General features: G+C 35.2%; 5 protein-coding genes, 1 long non-coding RNA gene and 1 other non-coding gene across 12 annotated transcripts; 2 read left to right on the forward strand and 5 right to left on the reverse strand.

Annotated features, from left to right (window-relative positions):
* Window positions 1-54: 54 nt before the first annotated feature.
* Window positions 55-2128, reverse strand: LOC103836607 (protochlorophyllide reductase C, chloroplastic). 4 transcript variants are annotated; one of them, XM_033276328.1, is made up of 6 exons: window positions 1889-2128; window positions 1708-1804; window positions 1111-1653; window positions 672-1027; window positions 447-572; window positions 55-352 (listed from the first exon to the last, which is right to left on the reverse strand). In XM_033276328.1, exons 1-6 carry the CDS (start codon window positions 1946-1948, stop codon window positions 347-349), a joined length of 1188 nt encoding a protein of 395 aa, XP_033132219.1. In that variant the 5' UTR covers window positions 1949-2128; the 3' UTR covers window positions 55-346. The 4 variants fall into 4 exon arrangements, with proteins under 4 accessions (XP_033132219.1, XP_033132218.1, XP_009111144.1 ...); XM_033276327.1 differs by having other exon boundaries at window positions 268-572; XM_009112896.3 differs by having other exon boundaries at window positions 276-572; window positions 1111-1642; window positions 1718-1804.
* Window positions 2129-2205: 77 nt separating this feature from the next.
* On the forward strand, window positions 2206-5681 carry LOC103836608 (ELMO domain-containing protein A). Of its 2 annotated transcripts, none has more exons than XM_033276331.1 (10): window positions 2206-2614; window positions 2965-3031; window positions 3414-3531; window positions 3606-3674; window positions 3767-3882; window positions 3951-4005; window positions 4096-4219; window positions 4298-4345; window positions 4443-4537; window positions 4614-5681. In XM_033276331.1, exons 2-10 carry the CDS (start codon window positions 3018-3020, stop codon window positions 4713-4715), a joined length of 741 nt encoding a protein of 246 aa, XP_033132222.1. In that variant the 5' UTR covers window positions 2206-2614; window positions 2965-3017; the 3' UTR covers window positions 4716-5681. The 2 variants fall into 2 exon arrangements, with proteins under 2 accessions (XP_033132222.1, XP_009111147.1); XM_009112899.3 differs by having other exon boundaries at window positions 2207-2614; window positions 2965-3045.
* On the reverse strand, window positions 2442-3615 carry LOC117127090. The gene is made up of 2 exons (XR_004449833.1): window positions 3383-3615; window positions 2442-3351 (listed from the first exon to the last, which is right to left on the reverse strand). It is a non-coding gene; the product is annotated as an uncharacterized LOC117127090 (long non-coding RNA).
* A 2402-nt stretch (window positions 5682-8083) lies between the features above and the next one.
* Window positions 8084-9867, reverse strand: LOC103836609. Of its 2 annotated transcripts, none has more exons than XM_033276707.1 (5): window positions 9589-9867; window positions 9282-9496; window positions 8916-9090; window positions 8652-8829; window positions 8084-8572 (listed from the first exon to the last, which is right to left on the reverse strand). In XM_033276707.1, exons 1-5 carry the CDS (start codon window positions 9679-9681, stop codon window positions 8325-8327), a joined length of 909 nt encoding a protein of 302 aa, XP_033132598.1. In that variant the 5' UTR covers window positions 9682-9867; the 3' UTR covers window positions 8084-8324. The 2 variants fall into 2 exon arrangements, with proteins under 2 accessions (XP_033132598.1, XP_009111149.1); XM_009112901.3 differs by having other exon boundaries at window positions 9276-9496.
* A 239-nt stretch (window positions 9868-10106) lies between these two features.
* LOC103836610 (photosystem II repair protein PSB27-H1, chloroplastic) lies at window positions 10107-10917 on the reverse strand. The gene has a single exon (XM_009112902.3). The coding sequence runs from the start codon at window positions 10751-10753 to the stop codon at window positions 10235-10237; it is 519 nt and encodes a 172-aa protein (XP_009111150.1). The 5' UTR covers window positions 10754-10917; the 3' UTR covers window positions 10107-10234.
* Window positions 10918-12684: 1767 nt separating this feature from the next.
* Window positions 12685-16011, forward strand: LOC103836611 (probable protein phosphatase 2C 1). Its single transcript, XM_009112903.3, has 6 exons — window positions 12685-12950; window positions 13903-14346; window positions 14433-14762; window positions 14834-14951; window positions 15048-15271; window positions 15341-16011. Exons 2-6 carry the CDS (start codon window positions 14113-14115, stop codon window positions 15776-15778), a joined length of 1344 nt encoding a protein of 447 aa, XP_009111151.1. The 5' UTR covers window positions 12685-12950; window positions 13903-14112; the 3' UTR covers window positions 15779-16011.
* Window positions 15978-16049, reverse strand: TRNAQ-CUG. The gene has a single exon. It is a non-coding gene; the product is annotated as a tRNA-Gln (tRNA).
* Between the last annotated feature and the right edge of the window lie 116 nt (window positions 16050-16165).

The raw sequence follows: 16165 nt of genomic DNA on the forward strand, positions 1-16165 counted from the left end.
CTAAATTAATACTACTTTTTTTTTGAAACACACAATTAAAACTACATTTGTTAATAAATATTAGTAAGATAATTAACCTCTTGTGTGATTGTTTGCTTTTGGATTCCCTTTGATTTCTGATTACCTTTTTCTTCTTATTGTTGGAGTGAACCACCTTAAACTATTCTTTAGTTGCTTGCTTGGCAAGTTAATGTATTGATGTTGATTAGTATACTATATGCACTTACAAACTTGGTCTTCCTTGTGATTAAAATGAATGGCTTGATCAGATCAAATAGTCTTTGCTACCCCTCCAATTTTCTTGACAAACCTCAAAATCTTCAGAAAGTTCATTCACAATGATTGATCAAATCTGTAAAATCTTATGAGTTTATGGTACATGTCACAGAACTATGTAATCTAAAATGTGTTTGCATTCAAGCCAAACCAACAAGCTTCTCGCTAACCTCCCACAGTTTCTTTGCCTTTTCTGCATCACTTGCTTCTTTAGACAGCTGATTCTCAAACGAAGACGAGTTATTGTTCCAGCTCCAATACACCCCTGACTTCCCCAGACTCGGATCACTCACAACCTAAACCCCATCACATTACACATGTGTCACACAACCTCAGTACCAAATCAAGAATCTGTCTACAAATATATATGCTCAACTCGGTTTACAAAGACTGACCTGTGCTAGTCTTTTCCCAGCTTCCTCTTCAGATACATAACCTTTGGTGATATACTTCTGAAAAGGCGGAAACAGAAGCCTAAACAGCGGTACGTGTTCTCTGAACAACCCAGTTGTAGCGATGCAACCAGGGTATAGAGAAGCAAACGTGACGCCTGTTTCCTCGTGGTAACGCCTGTGCAGCTCCTGCATTGTCAGCATATTGCACACTTTGCTGTCTTTGTAAGCTTTGGCTCCATCATACTCCCCTCCATCTATCATCGAACTGTTCTGCCCGTTCAAACCCGATGCTAAGCCTCTTAGGTCTCCAAGGTTTGCCTTGGGCGGCACGTTCCCAGCCAAAGTGTTTGTGTTTCCTACAAAAGAACATAGAAAACATTTACTGTCTGAAACTAAAAAAAGACCATTTCGTTGTGTCTATAAGTCTATTCTTGTTTACCTGTTATAGATCCAACGATGATCATACGTTTTGATGGATAATCAGATTTTTTCAGATCATCAAGAAGCAATCTCGAAAGAAGAAAATGACCGAGATGGTTGGTTCCAACGCTTAGCTCAAACCCTTCAGCTGTAAAGGAAGGTTCTTTAGCTGTTGGTTGGTAAACGGCAGCGTTACAGACAAGAACATCTAGAGGACGCTCTGTTCTCCGGTAGTTATCAACGAACTGCTTCACGCTTTCTAGCGAGGCGAGATCGAGATGCATCACCGTGTAATCTTCCTTAGACATTCCTACGGATTTAGCTGCTTTCTCGGCTTTGAGAAAGTTCCTGCACGCCATGATCACGTGCCATTTCCCTGTGTCTGCTAATGCCTTCGCCGTGGCTAAACCTAAACCAGAGGAAGCTCCGGTGATCACTGCGGTGCCCTTTCTCTGAGTCTTCTTTTGCTCCGGCGAGGCTTCGTTCGATGGCGGCGTTGCTGTAACGGTCTGTGCGCGAATGCCTGTGGAAAACCGTGGGTTTTGTCTCCTCTGCTCCTGGAACAGAACAGAGTAAAACTCTGTTTTTGAGAGAATTGAACTTGCATAAAGGTGATTGGTTTTTACCTTGATGGAGATCTTGTCGGATCTAAGATTGTTGGAAAATGGAAAACTAGTTAATGTCGTCTCCTTCAGAGAAGCACTGAATCTACCCTGCAGAATCACCATGACATTGAGGTGAAGTTCTTGAGACGGTTCTTCATTTTTATCGAAATGTTAATTGTGAAAACATGATACCTCTTTGTGGATTGAAGCAGTAGTAGAAGGAAGAAGCGAGTAAGCAGCCTGAAGAGCCATTCTTGTACGGAGCTGAAGGTGCTAGTAGAGCTCAGTATCTTCGACGTTGTTCGATTTGAGGGGAGGAGACAACAGATAAGGTAGTCTTGGGCTAGTGACACGTGGCTAAAAAGCTTTTCTGTCGACCAATCAGATCTTTAGTTTGTATTCTTCTTCTGAGTGATAATTTTCCCTTGCTTGTTGGGCCTTGGGATGGGCTTGATTAAATACTGTCATTAACTTAACTGATTTGATCACCGTTGAAAACGATCTGGACGGTCCAAATGTATCTAACAGTAATCTGGTGGAAGAGAGAAAAAGGCGGCAACTTAACGGTAAATGTGGAGATTGGAGAGATGAAACAAAAAAAGGAGAGAAAAATACATCTCTTGCAATTTCTAAAAGTTGCATAATTCCAATGAATAATTCCATTTTTGCCTCTATTTTCTTTTTCTTTCTCTTCTATTTTCTTCTTCTCTTTCCTCTTCCTCATTGGCTGTCACCGTGTCTAGACCATCTCCTCCTCCATTGTCTTGTTCTTATGTCTATCAAGATTTAACTTTTTCCTCTCTTCGAATTTTTGATCAATCATAATAATTTTGTTCAAAAGATGGTTAAATTTGATTTGGTTATCATTGTTTGCAAATGATGTTTTGCATTGTCAAGTTTCCAATCGTTTCATAAAAGGTAATGCAATGAAAACCCCTTTGATTGCGCTATTATGTTAGTTAGAACATGAATGAATAAAATACCTTCAGGAAGCATAGGCAATATTTTCCATCTTGTTTGTGTCTTCACAAAGTATTCATCTCTTTGTTAATATCATATTGTTATTTTCAATCTTGCATTTTACACTGTTCTTGTTTATTCCAATCGTTTATTTACTCTTCATTTTACGTAAACGAGTGTCACTTTGGTTGTAACTTATAAGTAATTAAGCTCAGTCAAACGTTTCTGATCCTTCCAAGTTTTTTTTTTTTTAAAGTAATGTGTACGGCTAATGTAAAATGCAAGTATGTGTTTGAAAATGTGTGCAGGTAGAGGAGGATGAAGCGTGGGAAAGGCGAGAAAAAAGAAAAGAAGAGCCGAGATGGCAGTGGTCAAGTAGTTCCACTCACGTAATAGCTCATTTAGCTAAATATATGTGTTTTAGTGAGTAGTATATTGCTAGAGATCACAGGGTATTATGAAACACGTTTAATTATATGAATATATATAGAAACATGTATATGTGTTAGACCAAAAAAAACATATATGTGTGAGCGATTAGTTTATTACTTAGAGCATGATTAATGAGAAGTTCTTAGGATGAAGTTCTTAGCGGAATATAAGAAATTGTCTCTTAAGTTTTAACTAAAAAAAACTAAGAATCAGTTCTTAAAAATATCTTATTTAATGAAGTAATGTATAATGATTACTTATACCTATCAGCTCATATGTAATGATTACTTATACCTATCAGCTCATATGTATATAAATGTTTCAGTGAGCCGGTGGTTATTCCTACGGCTACGGTTGGAACAAGATCATGGATAGGAGGGCTTTTCACACGCTCCAGTAGACGTCAAGACAAGTCAATCGACTACACTTTGTCTCCTCTTCAGGTTAGCATAGTTACCAAGTTATACCTCTCCATATATATAAGATTAAGACATCAAATATTTGTAATCAATCATAGGAGGAAAGACTTCAAAGGCTGCAAGATCGTTTGCTTGTACCTTTTGACGAGACAAGTCCTGACCATCAGGTAGGTGAATTTAGTTTATTCTTATGATGTTTAATGGTAATTAAAGGGATGCTGATCATGCTATAAACATTTTGTGTGATTAACGGCGGCAGGAATCACTTAAAGCATTGTGGAATGTCGCATTTCCGAATGTTAATCTCACAGGTTTAGTAACAGAACAATGGAAAGAAATGGGATGGCAAGGTCCCAATCCATCTACCGATTTCAGGTAAGAATCAGGTGTACACAAAAAAATGTATAAACATCTTAAGGGTTAACTAACATTTTGTTTTTCAGGGGTTGTGGATTTATTGGTCTAGAGAATTTGCTGTTTTCTGCAAGAGTTTATCCGGTAATTGCTCAAAAAACATGTTCATATATAGCTATTACATGAATATGTAAATGAAAATGTGTTTTTTTTTATAAATGAAAAATGATGAAGGTTTGTTTCCGGAGGCTATTATTGAAACAAAGAGGCGACCGAGCACAGTGGGAGTACCCTTTTGCTGTGGCCGGAATCAACATCTCCTTCATGCTTATCCAAATGCTCGATTTACAAAACGCTCGTATGTTTCTTGATTAGTTAACATTTTATTTACCAAATTACTACAAAACTTTTACGTTATTGTTTTGTTATTGTGCAGCAAAGCCGAAATGTATTCCAGGAATGAATTTTCTCAAACTCTTAGAAGGTAAATAAAGTATATACTTAATACAAATTAATTTCTAAAAAAAATAGCGTATGATAGATAATTTTGAAGTAATCAAAATATCCACCAAATTTTACAGAAGACGAGAATGCATTCGATGTACTATATTGTATAGCTTTCGCAATGATGGATGCTCAATGGCTGGCGATGCACGCTTCTTACATGGAATTCAATGTATGTCTTTCTCTAATTCTTGAAGATCGATACTTGTGTCTATATATAGGTTAATATGGTTTTGTGTGTATATCAGGAAGTATTACAGGCGACAAGGAATCAGCTAGAGAGAGAGCTTTCTTTGGACGATATTCATCGGATTCAAGATCTTCCTGCTTACAATCTCTTGTTCCAATAGAATTTCTTTTATGTAGTTTTATTTCGATTTTCTTATGCTGTACATTAACTGAATTTATGAACGAAAAGAAATGATAATAACTGAAGTAAAAAAAAGGGGTAGAAAATGAATTATCACGTATCAAGATGATGCATGCTTGTCTTGTAATTTCGATGATGATGATGGCGTGGAAGGAAATTAAAGAGTAAATTGGAATCTTATGATATTAGAAAAGTCGGTCTGATTATGAACTATTGTATATTCCTAAATGGAATAAAAATTAGATAAGGTGCTTACGTTTGCTTTGAGATTCGACAAATGCAATTTTGAAGTTATCCTCTATTCTTAATAACAAAGCAGAAGGGATCACTTTTGAAACCTGACGTGAAGGATAAGATTCCCTCCCAGTTACCACCACATTTCCACGATTCTAATATATTATAAATTTTGTCCAAAAGCTACCCAACTTTATTCATATCAAAACTACAATATATTATAAATTTTGTCCAAAACGGAGACAGGTTCCAAACCTCTTTCAACATTATCACATTATCACATGCAACTAAGCATTAAAATAATTTAAAATAATATTGTTATATTTTTTGAAATTTTCTAAAATCTATGTGTTAAACTCTAAAAAAATAATGAATTTTAGTAAATGCTTTATATACCAAACCCTCTAATCTTTAGTGTTGTTTTAAAATTTCTAATCACATTCTATATTTTTATTAATGTATTTTAAACTCTCTTTTGTGGTACATGAGCATCGTCCAATTTTTTTATAAATTAATTTAGTAAAATTTCATATACTCCCTAAATTAGTGGACTAACCATTATAAAATCGCTATTTTCTAGAGAAATGGAGACAACAAAGGTTCAAAACCTTTTTGACCATCACCATATATTAGTACATGAGCCAACTATGCATTAAATAAATATTGTTATATTTTTTGATTTTTTTCTCAAAATCTATGTGTTAACCCCTACAAAAATATTGAGTTTTACGTTAAATGCTCAATATACTGAAGCTTAAAATTTTTAGTGTTATAAAATTTCTAATCACATTCTAAATTTGTATTAATATATGTTAAACTCTCTTTTACGGTATATGGGAATCGTTATAATGTTTTATCAATTAATTTAGTAAAACTTCATAATACCTCATAAATCGGTAGAATAACCACTATAAAATTACTATTTTCTTGAAAAATAGAGACAACCAAGGCTCCAAACCTCTTTCAACATCATCACATGTTAGAGAAGGATGCAATTATGCATTAAAATAATATTTTCATATTTTTTGAATTTTTTTCAAAATCTATGTGTTAACTTCTACAAAATATTGAATTTTGTTAAATGCTTTATATACCGAGCCCTATAATATTTAGTGTTGTTTTAAAATTTCTAACCACATTCTAAATTTTTATTAATGTATTCTAAAATCTCTTTCGTGGTACATGAGCATCGTTCAATTTTTTTAATAAATTAATTTAGTAAAATTTCATATACTCCTTAAATTAGTGGAATAACCATTATAAAATCGCTATTTTCTAGAGAAATGGAGACAACAAAGGTTCAAAACTTCTTTGACCATCACCATATATTAGTACATGAGCCAACTATGCATTAAATAAATATTGTTATATTTTTTGATTTTTTTTCAAAATCTATGTGTTAACAACCCCTAAGAAAATATTGAGTTTTACATTAAACGCTCTTTATACAGAAACTTAAATTTTTAGTGTTATTTTAAAATTTCTAATCACATTCTACATTTGTATTAATGTATGTTAAACTCTATTTTATGGTATATGAGAATCGTTATAATTTGTTTATCAATTAATTTATTAAAACTTCACAATACCCCCTAAATCGGTAAAATAACCACTATAAAATCGCTATTTTCTTGAAAAACAAAGACAAAAAAGGTTCCAAACCTCTTTCGACATCATCACATGTTAAAGTAAGATGCAACTATGCATTAAAACAATATTGTTATATTTTTTTAAATTTTCTCAAAATATATGTGTTAACCACTACAAAAATATTGAATTTTGGTAAATGTTTTATATATTGAAGCCCATAATCTTTAGTGTTTTTTTTTAATTTCTAACCACATTCTACATTTGTATTAATATATGTTAAACTATTTTTCATGGTACATGGCATCGTTCAATACTTTTAATAAATAATTTTAGTAAAATTTCATATATTCCCCAAATTAGTGGACTAACAAAACTGTTATTCTCTAGAGAAATAGAAACAACAAAGGTTTCAAACTTCTTTGACCATCACCATATATTATGACTGGAGGCAACTATGCATTAAAGCAACATTGTTATATTTTTTGAATTTTTCTCAAATCTATGTGTTAACCCCTACAAAAATATTGAGTTTTACGCTAAACGCTCTATATACTGAAACTTATTATTTTTATTGTTGTTCTAAATTTTGTAAAGACATTATAAATTTGAATTAATGTATGTTAAACTTTCTTTTATGGTATATGAGAATCATTCTAATTTTTTTATCAATTAATTAGTAAAATTTCATAATACTATCTAAATCAGTGGATTAACCACTACAAAATTGTTATTTTCTTCAAAACCAGAGACAACAAAGGATATAAACCTCTTTAAACATCATCATATAATAGTGTAGGATGCAACTATGCATTAAAATAATATTGTCATATTTTTTGAAATTTTCTCAAAATCTATGTTTTAACCTCTACAAAAATATTGAATTTTGGTAAATGCTTTATATACTGAACCCTATAATATTTATTGTTGTTTTAAAATTTATAACCACATTCTACATTTGTATTAATGTATGCTAAACTCTCTTACATGGTACATGAATATCGTTCATTTATTTATAAATTAATTTAATAAAATTTCATATACTCTCTAAATTAGTGGACTAACCATTATAAAATCGTTATTTTCTTCAAAAACGGAGACAACATAGATGTGTTAGTGTATGATGCAACTATGCATTAAAACAATATTATCATATTTTTTGAAATTTTTCTCAAAATCTATGTGTTAACCTCTACATAAATATTGAATTTTGTTAAATGCTTTATATAATGACCCTATAATATTTAGTGTTCTTTTAAAATTTCAAACCGCAATCTACATTTGTATTAATGTATGTTAAGCTCTCTTACATGGTACATGAGCATCGTTCAATTTTTTTTATAAATTTATCCAGTAAAATTTCATATACTCTCTAAATGAGTGAATTAACCATTATAAAATCGATATTTTCTAGAAAAATAGACACAACAAAGGTTTCAAACCTTTTTGTCTATCATCATATATTAGTAAAAAAACAATTATGCATTAAAACAATATTGTTATATTTTTAAAAAATTTCTCAAAATATATGTGTTAACACCTACGAAAACGTTATATTCTTGTCTGTCTAGTGACTGTGTTATAAAAACTTACAAGAAACAATAAGTATGTTTCAACAAGGCAACAAACTCTATATACGACATATATATTTCTCAAAGGTTAGTAGTAACGCTATTCTAACCCAAAACGTTGCTAAGACTTGCGTTTGAGAAAACAAAGCAAGGATGAGACTTTATGATAAGGAAACAAACGAACATGGAATGGGATGTTAGCCACGATAAGTCGTAGACATAGTGCAGAAGTAGTTGAAGTCATGATGTTGAACCCTAAGCTGTTTTAGCCAAGAATCCGCAACGCTATAAAGCGAAACCAACCTCTCTTGGACATCTTGGTCATGAGAAAGCCAGACATTGCCCTGCATCTTGTGAGTTGCCATCCCAAATGGGGATAGAGTTATGTCTTCTCCTTCCTTTCGCATCCTCTCTTTGTCACCACCGTTCTCTTCCGGATCCATATCTGTAGTATTACAAGGCATTAAACACCAGTGTGATTTCAGCGAGTCAAAGGTTTAGTAGAGAGAGAATGTGCAGAAGACCTTGGAAAGAAGAAGAAAGGGTGTGGTAAGTGAGGAAACAAGTAGACAAGTCTTTAATGGTTCTTCCCATTGGTATATGATAAATTGGGTACCACGCAACAGACATCCAGCTCGCGGGAGACAGATCAACGCTTCTCAACGACATCAGTCCAGGATATCTTTGAGCTAACTCATTGATCTGGAATCATATCATGTTTCAAAGTTTCAAACCTACCTCATCATATGTGATGCAAACCATGGGAAGAAACAAGGTTGATAATATACCTTATCCATGAGAGGAACTCTGGTATAAGGAGATGATAACTCAAAGTATTGGAGATAAAGGTAACCCAAACGATCATTAAGGTTGTTCTCAAGTCCTTCCACAGAGACACTCTCATCGCTACTTGAATCACTAAAGGGATACCTACCATCGCTTTCCCCATCTTCAGACTCTTCCCTAATTAAACAACCAACGCCAAGTTCAATCAAAAAGATTCTTTCTTCTGAGTAACAATGATAACAATTATTCTTCTAAAACTCATACTATATGCTTAACGAGAAACCACAACCTATTCACTCTTCCAGCCTTATACAATGATCAACAGAAAGCGGAATAGAATAATTTAAAATTAGGAATCGAACCTTAACCGGATCAAAGAAGAATGAGAGGTGAAAATCTGGAGGGCAGAGAGATAAGGAACGTAGTATTGCACCAGAGATTCACCGTTGGAGAGATGAATAGGAACACTAGCTCCGTAAGCGCTCCATTCATCGTAGCAATCCCACAGATCACTCAACCTGAAAAACTCCACCTTTTCTCTCTCCCACGGATGCCACAATCCATTTAGGCTTCTTATCTCCCCCTGCGATCCCCCATTTAACAAATCAAATGAAAATGATCACGTGATTTACATTGACAAACTGAAACGTTTTTTCGAGAAGCTCAAAAACAAACCTTGGGGAGAGATTGGGGTGGCACTAATGGTGTTGTGCAATGAAGGAATCGATCAAGGTTCGATTTTTTCATTGACCCTTTACCATTCACCATGATCCTCAGACAGGAAATTGAGAAAGAAGGAGAGATGAGTTTCGTTCTTCAATGGCAAGCAAGGAAGAGAGAGTATTCTGAGCTTTGACGTTATGAAGACTGAATTTTAGGGAACAAGCAATAACACAAAAAGTGATGGAAGAGAAAATTCGATTCTCTTAAAAGAAATGTCTGAAGAAGAACGATCACAATCGAGGAGGCTACAATGTGTAAGCAATATCGAATATTGTTTCTGTGAAAATTTTGAAGCCACGCGTCGAGATCTCTTCTATTGAGAAGGAACAAAAAGTTACTTACACGGAGAAGGTGAAAAGGTAAAGGGCATAAAATGAGGGACAGGTAGAAATTTTCTGAACTTTGGTTGAATGAATGAAGAAGAGAGAGATTTTTCGGGAAAGTCAAAAGTTTCTCTCGGTAAACCGGAAGAGAGAAAAAATATGTAATCCTTCATTATGAATGATAATTTAAGTAATGTAATTATCAAAAAATTACATTCAAGTTTCTCTGCTCATATATTAATTCGATCGACATTTTTGGGTAAGAAATTGTGAATTTATCTTCCTCTTGACAGAGCTTTCTCAGCAGTCTCCATCTCTTCGAGAATCCTCGCCTTCCTCTTCGCCGGTATCGGAGCCGTCGGTCCGAAGCTCACGTAATGTCCCGACACTGCGTTCAACGCCGCGTACATATCCCTGAACGACGTTTTCCCCAGTAGCGCTTTTTCTTTCCTGTACTTTGCCACCCACGAGTTCGACGCCTCTCTCAGCTCCGCCACCGTGTCCGCCACGTTCGGATCCGTCCTCTCCATCGAGAGCGTCGTCCGCACTTTCGAGATCACCGCCGACGTGTCTTTCACGTACTCTTCGTCTTCGGCGGCAGAAGCTGGCGACGGAGCTATAAACTGAATTGACTGCGTTAGGAGGAGCGTTGATGCGGCGGTTAAGGAGAGGAAATCGCGGCGGGGGAGGGTGTGGCGAAGAGGAGGAGATACGGAGGCGGTGATGACGGTAGGTTTATGCGGCGGAGGAGGGTTGGGTTTGAGAAGAGTAGCTGTCGCTGAAGCTGAAGCCATTGTCGGGACAGATGTAAAAGAGAGACAGTGAAGAAGAGTTTTGTGTGTTTAGTAGTAACTCAGAAAGAAAAGAAGAAAATGTTTTAGGGTGTTGGAGATTTGACGCGTGTCCCTTATCTTCTCTTCTTATCCAGATTGTGAGGTTTTTGAGCAAGAGACATGGAAGATCTGAGTCCAACAATGGAGTGGGAGTCTCTCTGATGTGGTGCTTCTCTATCTAGGTCCCACTGCCATGTCAAGGTTTTGTCTTTTTGACGTTTGGGCTTCGTTTGTTAACATAGGCCCAAACGTTTAAATTAGATAAATTGAAAGCATAATCCCTTATATACTAAAGCACAAGTCACCTAACTAATCAAAATTTAACACTTGGCAAAGAAAATATTTATAAAAATAAAACAAATAATGTTGATTAAAAATTGTTTTTAGAACTCCACGTAAAAGAAAAACTGATTTGTAGAAACCTAGATCCTAAATTTTCTCACATATTCCACGTACAAAATAAAGAACGTTTATGTTTTTGTAACAAGAAATAAAGATCACGTTCTGTGTAACTATTTTTTCTGTACCCTTTGTGTATCTTATTTATTTAGTTTTACTTTCTTTGATAAAAAAAATAGTTTTATTTTCTCCTTCCTCCTTTCTTCTCCTGTTGATCAGTTCTTCCACTTTCCACTGATCAAAAAAATCCATACAAGTTAGTTTAGATTCACGTTCCTCTTCCTCTCAATTATAATTCATTTTTCTTAATTATCCATTTCAGGTAAAACGTCACGTGATGACATGAATGTGCTTATGTAACAAAGTTTGATTTTTCAGTAAAAGAATGAAGACTGAAAAGTTAAAGTTCTATCAGCACCGAAGGTAACCAAGCAAAACCGTAAACAAGTGGTAACTTTTATCTTTTTTTATTCTCTGATTCTCTTTTTATGTTACTAAGAAGTTCTATTTGTTTTTTAAGATTTGATGAGGCAATTTAAGTATTTACAAAATTTCTTTGTTATAGTTTGACTCATTGAAAAATCTGTTTTTAATGTCACATAGCATATTCTTACAATTTTTTTATCGAAAAAATAATCTTACAGATTTTTGTAAATATTTTGTATGCATGTTTAGTTTCGTTTTTTTATATTAATTATAAGAAATTTATTTTAAAGAAGAATTATTTATAAAACAAATACATATATAACTGACTATTTACCTAGCTTCAGAAAATTTTGTTTAAAATAAGTTCAATTTTTATTTAAAAACATTACAATTTTATTTATTAAATAATATTAAAGTGAGCAAAAATTATACCCGTGCTTGGCACGGGGTAATAATACTAGTAAGTTTACTAAAGCCAATAAGTTTACATTGGATATCTAAAGCCCATTCATTTTAATAGTTAATTCGTTTATACTTTATAATAATGGTTAGTTTTTCATAATGTCCTTGGAGGATCTAGCATTAGTATAAAGTAAACTGAGCCACAAATCACGTGACATTCTATAATTTGACTATTGCTGCCATGCACATGAGACGGGAATGGGAATGGGATGATGAACCTTTTACTCTCTTTTAAAACTTTATTTTAGTGGAAAACGATGACAAGAATTGTATCCAAGATGTAAGAGATCCTTTTTTAAAATGAGGAGTGTATTAAGTTGACCGGTGTGAAAAGGGAAAATAAAGGAAAGGTTAAAGCATGTTTAATGGTAAAACTCTTAAATGTCTCTTAAGTGGAGTCATAGAGAGAGAAACAAACAAAAGATGAAGAAGAAGTGGAAGCAACGTCTCTTCCTTTGCTTAAATAAGGTACGTCCCTCTTCTTTTCTTCATTTTTTTCTTTATTTTAATTGTAATTATGCTTAGCAACCCTTCTTTAAGGGACATCAATAAACCTGCTCAAGGTGGCCTCCGTGAGACTCCGTGAACATTTATGCTTATTATTGTTTTGTTAAATATGGAATGTTATTAATGTGTGAATGAGTGAAATTTAGAAAGTTAAATCAACGATTTCTATAATTAGCATGCAAAGCTTTGGTTTGATCATTTCTCAGTTAAGACTACTTATTCGCTTTCTTCTTCAATTAATATAAGATCTCTCATCTCCGACGACTACAACTACTTCACCCAGCACAAAACTCCATCTTCTCTTCAGTGAGTCACTGTCTCTCTGAATCATAATTGTCTCCACAAGAACTACCCCAAACCAAAGGTTCGTCCTTTTTTGCTCTGATTTGACCAATCTCTCGTATAGTCTGTCTGTCTGTGTGTGGTCTCATTTGGGTTCGAGTTTCTTAGAATCTGTTCTGAATATGTTTATGAGTTATCGATGAATAGAAACTTTCTGAGATCCCATTTTATCTAAAATCGGATTCCTGAAAAAGTGAATCTCGTTGATCCACTTCTTAAAAATCCCACCTTTTTCACTTTTAAAGGGCTTTCCTTCATCTATCTCTGTTCATTAGAATCTCAACTTACACGTCCAAATTAACGAAATGTTACAAGAATTTGGGGTTTTTTTTCAGAGTTTATGATATTTATATGGAAAGCTTATCTAAAGATAATCCCTTTTTGGCGTCATCAGTTAGTTCTCACTACTCAGATTAGGCTTTTGGGGTTTGTTTCTCACTGAGAAATGTAAATTATTATGATTCTAAGGGAGTAATTTTTTGAGAAATGATCAATGTAGCAAGTAGATGGTTAAGTGACTCTTCTGTACAAACATTTGTGAATAAATCTGGTCAAACGCACTTAAACCCCCATGATTCTTGAAATATTGGTCCCTCTCTCTCTCTTGCCTTTTTTTGTTTGGTTTGGAGTCAAAATACTTGCATTGAAACTCGTTTCATGATTTTGGAAAACTCTTTGTTCATCTGGATTCATAACACATTTTGGAAAACTCTATGTTCTTGATTTGTATGCCTTATTTTTGATGTCTTAACTTATTATCAAGGGTTAGTGAACTGGAACAGTAAAAGAGTCTTAAGGCTGGTCCAATGACAAACAATTAGGACAGACTGTTTTTGTAATATACTATTATACTAGCAAAGATCACATGCTTTGGTTTTCTTCTTTTATGACTTGTTGGAGTCTGCTTTTCTCTCGTCTTTTGGAACTTTGCTATAAAACTATTCTCTAAATCATTTTTCCTACCATTTTTTCAGCTCACGGTCTATGCATCATCATTGACCAAGATTCGAAGAAAAGGTTTTGCACACGGAGTGTATTTTATTCCTGTGTGAAAGCTCTTTGGTTTGACCAAATGTGTTGGTAAAGCATTTACATCAGGGATCTGGTTTTGGTGAGGAGTCTTTTCGTCTCTTCTTTTACAATCTCTCTGCGATCAGATTCACATCGTGTGCTGCCATTGACCAATGGGAGGTTGTGTGTCTAAGAGCAATGAAGAGCCTGTCTATCGTCCGCGTCTCGGGATGGGATGCTGTGGGAGCAAAATGGGGAGGAGAACGCTCTCCGGCCGCATCGTTTCACTTCATGACTTGGTCTCTATTCCCAATCGGATCACCAGCAGCGGAAAGAGCAAGAGTTCTTGCGTTTTCACTCAACAGGGACGCAAGGGAGTTAATCAGGACTCCATGATCGTCTGGGAAGTGAGTCTCTTCTTCTTCCTCAATGATGTTTATAGAAGCGTTAGTGTGTCCATTAGTAAGCAGGATTTGGCGTGTGTGTTTTGTAGGATTTTATGTCGAAAGATATGACATTCTGCGGTGTTTTTGATGGGCACGGTCCTAATGGTCACCTTGTTTCTCGTAAAGTGAGAGAATCATTGCCTGTAAGGCTACTGTCTTTCATGCACTCGATTCAGTCGAAGCAAAACGGATCTGCAAGCAAATCTGATAGTCAAGAAGCTGATGAGAAGAAAGAATCTAGTGAGGAGGATAAACTGAAGCTGCTGTGGGAAGAAGCTTTCTTGAAATCATTCAGTGCTATGGATAAGGAACTACGATCTCATCCTAATGTGGAATGTTTCTGCAGCGGCAGCACTGCTGTTACAATCATCAAACAGGTAATCTAGTCTTGACAAGACAGCAACTATTCTTAAGTATTGGTTTTGATGTGTTTTGATTTGTGTTTCAGGGGTCGCATCTGTTCATGGGAAACATAGGGGATTCTCGGGCGATACTTGGATCCAAAGACAGCAATGATTCAATGGTTGCAGTTCAGCTAACAGTTGACTTGAAGCCTGACTTACCAAGTATAAATGCCTTAACAACATTTGCTGTCATCTCTACTTTTATTTTTACTTTTGTTTGATTTTTTTGAAATGTTGTTACTGGTTTGGTTCTGATAGGGGAAGAAGAGAGGATCAAGCAGTGTAAAGGTCGTGTGTTTGCGCTTGAAGACGAGCCAGAGGTGCCACGAGTATGGCTACCATTTGATAATGCTCCTGGACTAGCCATGGCTAGGGCGTTTGGTGATTTCTGTGTGAAGGACTACGGTGTCATTTCAATACCTGACTTCTCTCACCGTCTTCTTACTGATAGAGATCAGTTCATTGTCTTGGCATCAGATGGAGTAAAGCCCTGAAACTCTTTCTGAGACTTTCTAGATGAATTGCCTTTACTCAAGCTTTGTTTTGAATAGGTATGGGATGTGCTAAGCAACGAAGAAGTGGTTGAAGTCGTGGTGTCAGCTTCAAGCAGAGCATCAGCAGCTAGGCTAGTGGTGGATTCGGCTTCACGCGAATGGAAACTTAAGTACCCGACTTCGAAAATGGATGATTGTGCTGTTGTGTGTTTGTTTCTTGACGGGAAGATGGACTCAGAGTCGTCATATTACGAAGAACAAAGATCCTCCTCAGTAGAATCAGATGAAAGCCAGAGAACAGAACCGTGTCTTCAGAGAAACGCCACGGTCAGGTCATCATCAGTAGAAAATAACAGTTGCGGTAATGTGAATGCAGAGACTGATGATGCTGAGAAGGAGAAAGCGACAGAAGGGGAACAACAGAACTGGTCGGGACTAGAAGGCGTTACTAGAGTGAACTCACTTGTTCAGCTTCCGAGATTCTCTGGAGACTAAGCCAAAGACTTGAGACATTACTTTTTTATTGTTTTCAAGAATTGATTTTGGTCCTTATGGTTGCATCTATTCTTAAGCATTGGGAGGATTCAATGGGCTCATCATTTCATAAACTGTAAATGTCTTAGGTCTTTGTTTCTTGCCTCAAAACTGTGAAAAATCACAACTGGGAAAAAATGTTGTTGCAATGAATAAAAAAAGGTCCCACCGAGACTTGAACTCGGGTTACTGGATTCAGAGTCCAATGTCCTAACCGCTAGACCATGGGACCATTTGATATCTGTTGCCTTATGTTATTTTAACAAAATATAATGTTCGAGTACAATATGACGAGTGTCACTGCCGCACAGGTCTCTGTAAAAACAAGACATAATTGTCTACGTAAAA

The sequence above is a fragment of the Brassica rapa genome, chromosome A08, assembly GCF_000309985.2.
Source record: "Brassica rapa cultivar Chiifu-401-42 chromosome A08, CAAS_Brap_v3.01, whole genome shotgun sequence".
Taxonomy (NCBI): Eukaryota; Viridiplantae; Streptophyta; class Magnoliopsida; order Brassicales; family Brassicaceae; genus Brassica; species Brassica rapa.